The sequence below is a fragment of the Sitophilus oryzae genome, unplaced genomic scaffold, assembly GCF_002938485.1.
Source record: "Sitophilus oryzae breed Bouriz unplaced genomic scaffold, Soryzae_2.0 scaffold_1297_pilon_pilon, whole genome shotgun sequence".
Classification (NCBI taxonomy): domain Eukaryota; kingdom Metazoa; phylum Arthropoda; class Insecta; order Coleoptera; family Curculionidae; genus Sitophilus; species Sitophilus oryzae.
The window spans coordinates 11,135,706-11,148,683 of record NW_022145945.1 but is presented as its reverse complement, the minus strand read 5'-3'; the positions used below and the strand labels follow the sequence as shown (position 1 = coordinate 11,148,683).

The window sequence follows — 12,978 nt, the reverse complement described above, 5'->3', positions numbered from 1 at the left end:
GGAATCAAGATAATTGAAGACATTTTTTTCAGTACAAACAAGAAGAAATCAGCTTTAATCATATAGCGTTTACGGACAATACATTATGTTTAGAATTGTTAGAGAAACCTCCCAGGTGTATATTAAGACTGTTAAGTGAGCAATGTCATTTACCAAGAGGCTGTGATGCGTCGTATATTTCAAATTTGCATACGGAATTTGAGAACCACGAGCGATATGTCAAAGGTAATGTATGATGTTCGGATTTCAGATATTATAAGTACGAAGCTATATTTTTTATTTCCCTCTTTAATGCTCTGCTGAACTGTAAAATCTGTGTGTAAAATTAATTGCGTTATAAGAATCATAATATAATATTTTTAGCATACATCACTTGATATTGGTTTTTCCATAACAGAGATGTTGACATTTTATTGTAAACATGTTTAATCTGCCCTTACTAACTTTGTTTTCTACAAAAGACAAAAATTATATCAAGGGGAAAAGTGCGTAATTAGTTAATCATATTTTCAGTATATCCCAGTTTGAAATATTTAAGGGAAAATTGATATTTTCAATTTTGTCTTGCTGTTACGCCCATCTAGCGGTCAACTTTTAAACTTGAAAATAATTTAAAGAAACTTCTTTTGTCCGATTTACCTATAAATAATTGTTTCTTTAAGCACTATAAATTGACGGTTTCCGAGTTATAACTGACGTTTTCTATTATTGGACCGCTCTATTTTGTAGACACACATTGGTCACATCTAAAGTCGCAACACCTCTATTACATTTAGCTGATGTCCGCTAATAACCGCGACCTTAGAGATCTATTGTGTGTTCTCCTTTCTTGAGTTATAAACGAGTTATAACTCATCATACAGTCTCAGGGATTTGACAAATGTCGGTATTTGAAACGGTTTTACAGAGGTTAGTTCTCCATCTCTGATATCAGTCGTACCAAACTTTATTGCACGAATTGTTGTTGTCTCGGCGCACTCAGTGATGAAGTGCTCTAGTGTTTTCCCATTTTGTTTCCCATTTTCTTACTGAGGTGTTCGTTGAGGAGACAGTGTCCCGTTAAAAACCCTGTGCCAATCCGATTGATTGTTCTTACTTAAATCAAGGAAAATCAGATCGTAAGTTCTGAGAAATTTCTTGAAGTATCTTAAACCGTTGGAGATTTTCATTCCAGGTTACGGATGGAGTTGTCATAGGGTAAAATATAGTGGAGTACTTCACCTCGCCGTATGACGATACTTATATGTTTCTAGATGCGCGACGAGTTGATTTGCTCCAATTGTTTTGATGTATAAATTTATCCTAGAATGTATCAGTATCTACATACTTCACTTTGTTTTTACCCCAAAGCTTCATTCAGAACCTCGAAATTAGTGGTATAAATTAGTGGTTTGCACTACCGTAGAAGTTAGTTCCTCTAATTTCAATGTAAGCATTCAGAACTTCAATATTAGTGGTAGTAATTTTCAAGTAGTAGAAAGTAGTAGGCTACTAAACTTTTGATTTTTTCCACTAATTATACTTTAAAATTCACGAGTAATGTCATTTTGGTCTTTGATTATCATCCATCAAGAGAAATTGTGGTTAGCAAGAAAAAAATTGTTTTATAAGCTAATTATTAGGCTCTCTCTATGGACATAACTGACTACCGCAATCAGTTCCTAGGATATTATCTTAATTTTAATCGTATTTTTTTAACATTGGGAATGATCTAAACTCTTAAGTATAAAGTATAATTGAAACCACTAATTCATTCCATTACTTTCGATGTTCTGAATGAAGCTTAAATTCAGAACCTCGAATTCCTCTAATTTCAATATAAGCTTTCAGAACGTTCAAATTAGTGGTAGTAATTTAAAGTAAGCAATCTTTTTCCATTAATTATACTTCGAAATTGTGATTTTGGCTTTTTATTATATCCTTTGATATTAGTTGACCTATGTAAATTGATATAAATTATTCAGAATTTTTAGGGAACATAATTTTCATAATACAAATTTGACATAACTTATTTTTCTAGGCGAAGATCGTAGACGATGGGAGACTGAATTTGGTGTGAAGCACTACGCCGGCTGTGTGACGTATAACGTCAAAGGTTTCGTGGATAAAAACAGGGATGTTCAGCAGGACGTCTTTTTTGACATTATCTCCCGAAGCACAAACGAGTTTGTGCAGGATTTGTCGACCTTTCAAGACTTAACACAGAAGGCACAAACGGCAAATGGGGTTGGTACGGTTTCTAGAGGTACTAGCAAGGGGAAACCTACAGTTTCGGATACTTTTAGGTGAGAATAATCACAATACATTATACTGTCTAACATATGTACGTTGTGGCAGCATTTATTTAGAAAATATTTGATTCTTTTATTTTACTATATTGTACTTTTATTATTTAAAAAAATATAGACTTTTATCTAGTAATATACATGATGAGTCTTAAAAGTGCAAATACTTTGTGGGATGGTATATTTCGACCCTAGAAACACGTCTACAAATCTTTACGAAAAAAATTGAAAATTGAATGTATAACACACATAGGTATTAGATTAATTTTAGAAGAACGAAAACACAGAAAAAATCCAGTGGTTCCCAACTTTTACGCAAAAAATGTTTTTTTTTAAATTTAGTTTTATTTTTTTTTATTTTCCTTTACGTCATCGTCATTTGCGTTATAATGTACAGGGACATCATTTTAAGTGTCTCACTCGATTTATAAATTTCCTGTTTGGTATTTAAAGATAATAGAAAGATTTTCTAATGTAATTTTTTGCGAGGATGCCGATTCTCTAGACCAAAATTTTTTAAAACGTCAATTTTGACAGATACGACGCATCTTGATTTTTTTTAAATGGAAACCCCATCATATTTTAGCATGGTCCGGTAGACATATTTTAGCTAATTTCAAAAGTATATAGTTTATTATACTTTGCACTTACCATTTTCGATATACAGTGGATTTAAAAATGAATTGTCCCAGAATCATTTTAAGTGTCTCATTCAATTTAAAATTTTCCTCTTTTCTATTTTAAGATAGTAAAAAGATATTTTAATGTAATTTTTCGCGAGGATGCCGATTTTCTACATTAAGATTTTTTAAAACGTCAATTTTGACAGATACGACGCCATCTTGATTTTTTTTAAATGGAAACCAAATCATATTTTAACATGGTCCGGTAGACATATTTTAGCTAATTTCAAAAATATATAGTTTAGTATACTTTGCACTTACCGTTTTCGGTATACAGTGCATTTAAAAATGAAATCTTCAAATTTGACAATTACGACGCTTAAAATTCTTTATTTATTTATACTTTGATTCTTCTTCAATATGACCTTTATATACGAGGTGGTCCGAACTGTATTCCGGAAACTTTGGCAGCATATTTTGCAGATAAAAATAAGTAAAAAAACAGTTAAAACACATGTAGGTGCCGCTCCCTACAAATAAGAGTCATATTGACATCAAAATCAAATTTCTCATGTCAAAAAACTCCCAGGCACGAATTTTCAGCCAAATATTGACGTCAGTTCAGAAATTAATTGGAAAAAATCGAAATAAAAATGAAACTTCTACACCGTGTATCTCCGAAACTAAGCATTTTAGGACGTCCATTTATACGAACTTTTTTACTTATTTTTATCTGCAGAATATGCTGCCAAGGTTTCCGGAATACAGTTCGGACCACCCTGTATATAAAAAACTTTTTTGAAAATTTAGTTTTAAAATGATAGCCATTTATCATAAGATAGCTCAATTTATGTAAATTTCATGCATTTGGATACGAATGCCATTCAGTTGTAAGTGAATGGCATTCATATCAAATACATCAAAATTAGAGGAATTCTTGATTTCAACCCCCTGTATATAAAAAATGGTAAATGCGAAGTATATTAAACTATATATTTTTGAAATTAGCTAAAATTTGTGTACCGGGCTGTGTTAAAATATGATGGGGTTTCCATTTAAAAAAAAAATCAAGATGGCATCGTATCTGTCAAAATTGACTTTTTAAAAAATTTTAATGTAGAAAATCGATATAAATCGAAAAATTACATTAAAATATTTTTTTACTATCTTAAAATAGAAAAGAGGAAAATTTTAAATGGGGTGAGACACTTAAAATGATTCTGGAACAATTCATTTTTAAATCCACTGTATATCGAAAACGGTAAGTGCAAAGTATACTAAACTATATATTTTTGAAATTAGCTAAAATGTGTCTACCGGACCTTGCTAAAATATGATGGGGTTTCTATTAAAAAAAATCAAGATGGCTTCGTATCTGTCAAAATTGACGTTTTAAAAAATTTTGGTGTAGAGAATCGGCATCCTCGCGAAAAATTACATTAGAAAATTTTTCTACTATCTTTAAATACCAAACAGGAAAATTATAAATCGAGTGAGACACTTAAAATGATGTCCCTGTACATCCTCAGTTTTCCGCACGTGGCCTCATAATAATCTCTAGGGCATATATACAAGGTGTCTCTTAAATAGGTGCTAGTATTTTAACTAGTAGTACCTCAAAAACACTTCCATGTTTTTTTTTGCCAAAAAAAGTGTTGAAAATGTTATATTTTTCTTGGCATTTTTGGGGAAATTAAAATAAAAACTTGTTAGTGCTGCAGCTTCATTCTCGTGAAATTTCTTGACGATGTATCGAAGCTTTGCAATGTTACCACTGCCATGTTACCATTACCCACATTCTGCATAATTTGTGTATTTAGAATTTCACATAATTTTCTACATAATAATTTACAAAAACTGATTTATTCATTACTTTTTAGTTTACAATCATTCACAATATTAAAAAAACAAGTAAAATTAATAAAATATCCTAGCAACAGCTTGCGTTAGTTGTATCCATAGAGAAAGCCTAATATTTACCTTATAAATCAATCAACTTTTGATTTCTAACCACAATCTATCTTGACAGAAGATAATCAAAGGCCAAAATGACATTCCTCACAAATTTTGAAGTATAATTAGTAGAAAAGTTGAAAGTTTGATAACTTTTTCTATTAATTGAAAATGTCTACCACTAATTTTGACGTTCTGAATGCTTAGATTTAAAGGAACAAACTTCTATACTAATTGAAACCACTTACTGCGAGGTTCTGAATTAAGCTTTACTTATAATTATAGAAAAAACGCACACTGCTTACTTTTTACGCACACTAATACTTTTTTACAATTCTATTGTTTTCAATTAAACTGAAACAGTAAATCTTAACTTAATATTACGAAGTTTTTCATTTTTACTCAACTCTTATTTTTGTGCGATAATGGGTTACTAGCGAACACCAACTTAACAAGGTAATACACCCACTCAGTCTCCATTAGCCGTGTAGCAACACAGGATGTAGTCACATCTACATCCGACATACTGATGCTGGCGGTTCTCAAAATATTAATTTTTAAAGTTAATGAAATCGCCTATTTTAAAAATTGCATATTAATAAACAATGGCAAATATAGTCTGTAAAACGAATAACTTTGAATTTGACAGTTCCCGCGGGCTTTTCTAGTGTTAATTTTATTAAGTTAGCAACTTGCGGTCATGCTGACGCAATGCCGTCTCTAATAGAACAGCCTCAGAGCGAGATTTATGACGTCACGCTAGTTAGGTACTACGGAGTAATAAATATGTTGTAGAATACATGGAAAACATAATTATTCCTCGTATTTTTGGTTTGTATTTTAATAATGATATAGTTTACATGAAATATACATAATATACAGTTAATAAATACAATATATATACGTATTTATAGTAATAAATACTTTGGCAGATAAACAATGAACCATACAAATGCAGCAAATGTTTTACAATATGGCTGAAATCGTACTCCATAGTCAATGTATATAGTTTTTGTGTTAAGAATAATAATTTAAAAAAATATGTGGTCATCTTTTGACAAGTTTATATTAGTTTTGATTTAATTTTATTAATTGCAGTAAACATTATACTATATAAATAAATTTTGTGAATGCAAATAATAATACATCACTATTAGTAGATATTGAATGTTTTTTGTTAAATTAGATCGATTTTCAAACCCCAAAATTTAAAATATATTTTACATTTTACCCATTATCTTATGTACTACCTATTCATTATTTGTATATTTTAAAACATTTGCTGCATTTGTATGGTTCATAGTTTTATTTGCCAAAGTATTTATTACAATAAATAGGTATATATTATATTGTATTTATTAACTGTGTATTATATATATTTCATGTAAACTATATCATTTTTAAAATACAAACCAAAAATATGAGGAATAATTATGTTTTCCATGTATTCTACAACATATTTATTAATCCGTAGTATCTAACTAGCGTGACGTCATAAATCTCGCTCCGTGGCTGCTCTATTAGAGACGGCATTGGTCTAATATTTAGAAATGTCAAAAGCTGATGACGTTTTACTTTTGTCAATTATGACATTTCGTGTTGATTTTTGCAAGAAGAGGAAGAACTGTCACTTGTTTTATTATTTTCCTTTTCTATTTCACGAAAGTAAAAAGAGTTACCTATCCGATTCGTTCAGGCACTCAATTTAAAGAATATCAGCAGGGTTCGGAAAACTACATGTTAATTTTAAAAACTACATAAACTACAATACATGTAGTTAATGTAGTTTATGTAGAGGGTGTAGTTTATGTAACCTATGTATGTAACTTTCAAATATTAAAGGTTTGAGGTGAGGTTATAATAAGTTGAAGCTTTAAAAACACATAATGTATTTAAGAAAACAGAAGAAATATGGCTTCAAATATAATATTTACATCATATTATCTCTATTACACCTCATACAAAGGAAAATTATTTATAATATCAATACATAGTTTATTAACGTAGTTTTCATGTAGTTAATGAACGGGAAAAGACGTAGTTTTAGAAGAAAAACTACACGTAGTTAATCAGGTAAATTACGTCTTAATTAACTACTTCCGAACCCTGAATATCAGTAACTTTTTTGACAGAGGGATTTTATATTTGCCATGTTGGTAAAAAATAACGGTCAAAATTCAAAGTTATTCATTTTATAGACTATAGAAGATATGTCTCTCTTGTCCAGATCTATCATCCCTTAAAATACTTGCACTTATTTAAGAAATACAAATAGTATGGAACAGATATTATTCTTGTTTGTAATTCTGTTAAAATCTTTTTAGACATCAGTTGCAAGCGTTAGTTGACGTTTTGCAATCCACAACTCCTTGGTACGTCAGGTGCATCAAACCAAACAAAGATAAACTTCCTGACGACTACGACGATGCTCTAGTTTTGGACCAATTGAAATATTTAGGAATGTTAGATATAATTAGAATAAGAAAAGAAGGTTTTCCCATACACATGAGTTATGAAGACTTCATATTAAGGTAAGCTTATTATAATGTGGGTCCTTATCCTGATACCGCTTTAAGCATACAATTACGTATTTAACTAATTTACTTAACCATTAAAAACTGCATTACACTAGTTAATTATGCCACAAAAATCTCAATATTTTTAAAATGTTTACAATAAAAGGAATAATAATTATAATTTGTTTGCAGATATCATTGTCTTTCCAAAAATCGTTTACCTCAAGACTACCAACAAGCTTCCCTGAATCTCATAGAGAGCCACAGACTTCCCAAAACTGAATGGCAATTGGGAAAAACGAAAGTCTTTATGAGGTCACACGTCCATGAACCCTTGGAAGACACCAGGAACAAAATGCTCAAAACCAAAGCAATTCTTATACAAAAGACTTACAGAAAGTACAAATCTAGGAAGGAGTATATTAAAGTTAGGGATGCTATATTGAAAATACAGCATGCTTACAAAGGTTGGAAGTTGAGAATAGAGTTCTTGAAGAAGAGAAGAGCCGCGGTGGTGATCCAGAGTCATTTGAGGGGTGTTTTCGCCAGAGGTAACTAACAGTTTTCTGTTAATCTCTTATGTTTTATTTTTATTGTTAAAGTAATTGTTTAGTCAAATATTATAAATAGACAAACCTTACTATACAGAGTGTCCTATTTTCATGTGTTTTACAGAGTTTCTCAATTGTGAGTAGAGGTACAAAGATGCAAGTTTTACATCACTATGCTACTTATTTATGAATCTAAAAATGCTACACACAAATATGTCCCTAGCCCTCTTAGTTTCTGAAATACAGCGCTAAACGTAGAATTCAGTAATTAGTTATTCACCGGGAGTTGTTAATTTTGAAATATTACTCACACTCAGGGTTGCCACTTTTTGTATTTAAAAAATCGGAACAGCACTGCTGCAACCTTTTTTCTTAAATGTAAAATTTTATGTGCCCATCGGGTTTTGAAACAATATTTTATGCCTTTTTGCGTTAACTTAAAAAACTATTCGAAATTTATAAATAATTATGTAAAAATAAAAAATGGAAAGTTGAAAACAAAATTAGTAAACAATCAATTCAAAGAACTAGAACAAAACATAAACAAAATCAAAAGTTTCAGCTGTATAATCTGTATAATTGGCTATATTAGTTTATTTAATTATTTTTAAATGAACATTTTTTGGTAAAATAAAACACTAATTCCCCACAATACAACAAAACACTTTAAAATATAACATATTTAGCATACACAAGCATAAAAAGGACCTAACACCTACAAGTGCGCTAATTTCCATTAAACACTACTTTTAACACTGGACTCGCGTTTCGTTAACCAGCTTAGCATCATCAGCAGATTATGAAAACATGGTTAGCTTCAAATTTATGATTAGCGAAACGAGCGTCCAGTGTTAAAAGCAGTGTTTTTGTGTATTGCGGTGAATTAGTGTTTTATTTTGCTATTGTAACAACAAAGGTTCCAACCCCCAATTGTAATGAATATTTTTGAAGTTGCGTTCTAGTGAGCTTAACTGAACTCTATTTCTAGCCGTCTGTCTACTTCAACATCATACGTGAAAATATATAAATAACCTTAAACAATGAAGGCATATAATTCACTCTAGTTTTAAAAATACTACTGTATTTTTTTATCTGTAATTTTTATATTCTTTTTGGCAAATATCCTTTACGCAAGTTTTTGTTATCGAATATTCATTAAACAGAGTATCAATATCTATTTCTACTAAAATTTCTAATATTAATTTGTGGAAAAGAACTGTTTTTAAATTCAAGAAATTAATAAGCATTTAATTTTAATAATAAATTTTACAGTTTTATTGGTTAATAACAATGTGGCTATTAAACAAATAAAAATCGGGACTGTCCCGACAAAATCGGGACGGGTGGCAAGCCTGCTGACACTTATGTTTTTTTTAACGGTACACCATGTATATTATTTATTTATTTTTTTTTAAGCTATCTAAAAATATAATATACTATATACATATTTTTATAAATAAGTTAAATAAATGCATTATTTAACTTTTTAACATTGTTTAAAAGAGTATTATTATTTTAATTTATTTAATTTTGTTTTCCGTCGTGTTTTCTTAATAAACTGTACCGAAAATGAACTTGTGTAGCTTTTAGCACGCCCTATAAATTAGAATTATTGAAATGTTTGATGCAGCCGAGCAATTTTACACACAGAAACTAGCGTATATAGTATATATACGCTAGTTTCATTTTTTCTTATTGAAACGACTTACGATTCGTTCATTTGAACAAGCTATAAACATATTTAGATATATTATATTCAGTAAAAAGAGATATTTTTTTTATAAATTACTTTCACATCGCTTGCATTTGATATCCATGATGTTTGTTTAGGGCTTTTATTCGAGTCTATTGATGCCCTACTTCATAAATATGCATTCTTCATAATTATGCAGACGGCGTAAATTATAGTTTATTTTATTACTAATATATAAAATTGGTATAATAGAACATAAAAGTTTATCACTAAGATAATAGTTACTTATCTGTATTTATATCATTGCTATTAGATACCTAGATTACAAACCTTTGGGTACCCAAGCTCATAGTATATAATTCTAATATTTATTTTTTAAACGAGCCGTATTGTAAGCAATGAATCAATTCTCACGATTCTTGGAGCAAACGAGCCGTACAAACGAACGAGTCGCACTGTGATCCGATTCCTTCCGACTCTTTTTTACGAATTCTTACAAGTTCGTTCAAATTTTATGAATCCGTTCTAGTCACGATTTAATTTTTGAACCGTATTCTAAGTGGTGGATCGAATCTAATGCTTAAAATGCACACTCGCCGAGGCAACCCGAGGCGCGACGAAATATTAACGATATGTACATTGATATTGGTTAGGACCGTCTTTTTTTGTCGCGCCTCGGATAGCCTCGGCGAGTGTGTACTTTAAGCATTAGGTTCGATCCACCTCTTAGAATACGGTTCAAAAATTGAATCGTGACCAGAACGGATTCATAAAATTTATATTAAATAATGCATTTATTACCTTATTTATGAAAAGATGTAGACAGTATACTATATTTTTAGAAAGCTGATAACAAGACAAATAAAATTAAAGAAATCATATACAGGGTACTCCGTTTAAAAAAAACATAAGTTTGGGTAATATGTCAAGAATGACAGCTCCCAACGAATTATAGTTAAGCAACTGAGTTCTACATGAAAAAGTCTATGGGGCTCAATTTTCATCTTTTCAATAAGTTATAAGAGAGATACAAAGGTGGTCGAAAAGTGTAGTTAGTTTCGTAAAAAAAAGTAGCACAGTAATCTGAAAACCGCATCTTTGTATCTCTACTTATAAGCGAGAAACCCTATAAAACACACGAAAATGGGACACATTTACTAAGCGAAGGTGTATTCTAGATATTCATACAATAATGTAAAAAGAAAATACTAGAGTGCTACTATTTATTAAAAAATATATTAACCGATATCGTATAATGACGTATTTTATTAGATTATAAATATTTTCTGTGTTTTTGTTTGAAAAAAAATTATTTGTTTTTGTATCAATAATTTATATAACATAACTCATATTCGTCAGTTTTCAACTAATATTTAATTTGTCAAAACCGCAGTTGTTTATTTGTAAGATAAGGCCGCGAGAAACTGATGCTTTGTTTACATTTTTAAAGTAATATCTTCTTTCTTTTTGTAGAAGTGGCTGCCGCTTTAAGAGAAATGCGCAGAGTGGAGGAAGAAATGCGCAAACGCGAACGTTTAGAAGAGGAAAGGAGACAGAGAGAAGCAGAAAGAAAAGAGAGGGAAGCTAGAGAAGCGGAAGCAGCGAGACTGGCAGCGGAGAAAGAAAGAGAATCTAACGAGATTAATAGTTTTCCACCACCCCCATTGCCTCCGCCTATAGAAAATGGAGAACTAGAGGAATGTGAAAGGTAAGAACCCATGTTTTTTGTGTTAGAATAGGATATTCTGTTGCTGATTTATATTTATCTTACACATTTGATATTTTATTATATTTTATTGAATTAGAAATCGCTCTTTAATTGTTCATTTTCATTGTCAATCATTAAAGAGATATTGCGATACAAAGATGGCAACATGGCAAAGATGGAAACAAATTAAGTTTTTAATTTTTATCTTCGCTATAGAGTAATAATAATAATAGTAATAATTGCTTTTATTGGACCCTGTCCGTTTCACATCCAAAACATTAAAAGACTACCCAACTGGAAATCACCCGGCAAAAATGGCTTACACAACTTTTGGTTTAAATAACAAACAAGTGCCCATCCCAACTTGCTACATGTTTCATATATTTTTCGTATATTCAACATCTTAAGTAAACCTGAAACGCTTCACAATTTTCTTAAGGAAATACTTACCTTTTGCCCAAGTCTGATCCCAAGTCTAGAGGAATCGTTTAAAGCCATTTTCAAAACTCTGGGAATTCTTCCACCGATGAGGCTTTTTTTAACTAATTTGACTGGGGTAATAGATAGCTTGGAAATGAAGATCATCATTTTATATATGGGAAATGTCATCGATCGTTATTTTCTTAAGCCAACTGTTGTAAGCCGCATGTTTTTTTTTCAGTCATATGGTATTTATCTGAAATAAAAAAAAACAGAATTGTTATTGCCCGCCATCTTTATTGGACAATTTTTTTCTAATGCTTGACTTTTGACCCAATGTTTATATGTATAAGAATGATCTTTCTACCTTTAAAAATGTTTTCGAATCTGCCAGAAAGCACTCTGAATCACCTAACTACTATAATAAACATATCATTCCAAAATGTCTTAAGACGGCAATAATCATTCCTCTGCATAAAGGACGAGACCAAGATGACCATTTCTAAAACTAAAGCTTTGTCGTATAAAAACTCGCTGCAGCCTTTTGTACTTAACAACACCGCCATTGACGTCGTAAAATCGGTAAAATTCTTAGGGCTTGTTTTAGACAATTCTCTGAAATGGGACATGCATATCGACGCTTTGTTGAAAAAATTAAGCTCTGCCTGTTTTGCATTAAGATCTGTTTCTAAGGAGCTTAGCTTGTCAGTGGCTAGAACTGTTTATTATGCACTTTTTGAGTCGCACCTCAGGTATGCCCTTCCATTCTGGGGTACGTGTTATGCGACTCAATTTGATCGCATTTTCAAGCTCCAGAAGAGAGCTGTTCGATATTCACTGGGACTAAACAGCAGAACTCATTGCCAAGACTTTTTTAAAAAATTAAAAATATTAACTCTTCCTTCCTTATTTATATTTGAATCCGTTTGCCTAATACGTAAGCATGTATCAGCTTCTCAAGAAAGGCCATCTCACACTTATCCACTCAGGAACGCGGAGCAATCCTGAGTGGATAATATCTTATTCTTTATCTACCTACCCCACGCTCAGAGTTAGTTAAAAGTTCAATATTATACAATTCGAAAAAAATGCACATTCACCTGCCATTTGAAATCAAATCCATAAAATTATTTTCTTCATTTCGCAAAGCATTGAACTCTTATTTACTAGACAAGGCTTTCTACGCCGGAAATGAATTATATTTTGATAATCGAATTTGATCTTGTAAA

At 30.9% G+C, this 12,978-nt stretch overlaps 1 protein-coding gene across 3 annotated transcripts in view; it reads left to right on the top strand.

Moving 5' to 3' along the window:
• LOC115874783 (unconventional myosin-X) overlaps window positions 1–12,978 on the top strand; it is a 170,061-nt gene that overhangs the window by 109,669 nt on the left and 47,414 nt on the right. For all 3 annotated transcript variants that reach the window (XM_030890060.1, XM_030890059.1, XM_030890061.1), the window contains 5 exons: window positions 33–225; window positions 2,021–2,285; window positions 7,186–7,392; window positions 7,570–7,928; window positions 11,095–11,329. In XM_030890060.1, coding sequence (XP_030745920.1) covers window positions 33–225; window positions 2,021–2,285; window positions 7,186–7,392; window positions 7,570–7,928; window positions 11,095–11,329 — 1,259 coding nt within the window. The remainder of the gene's footprint in view (window positions 1–32; window positions 226–2,020; window positions 2,286–7,185; window positions 7,393–7,569; window positions 7,929–11,094; window positions 11,330–12,978) is intronic.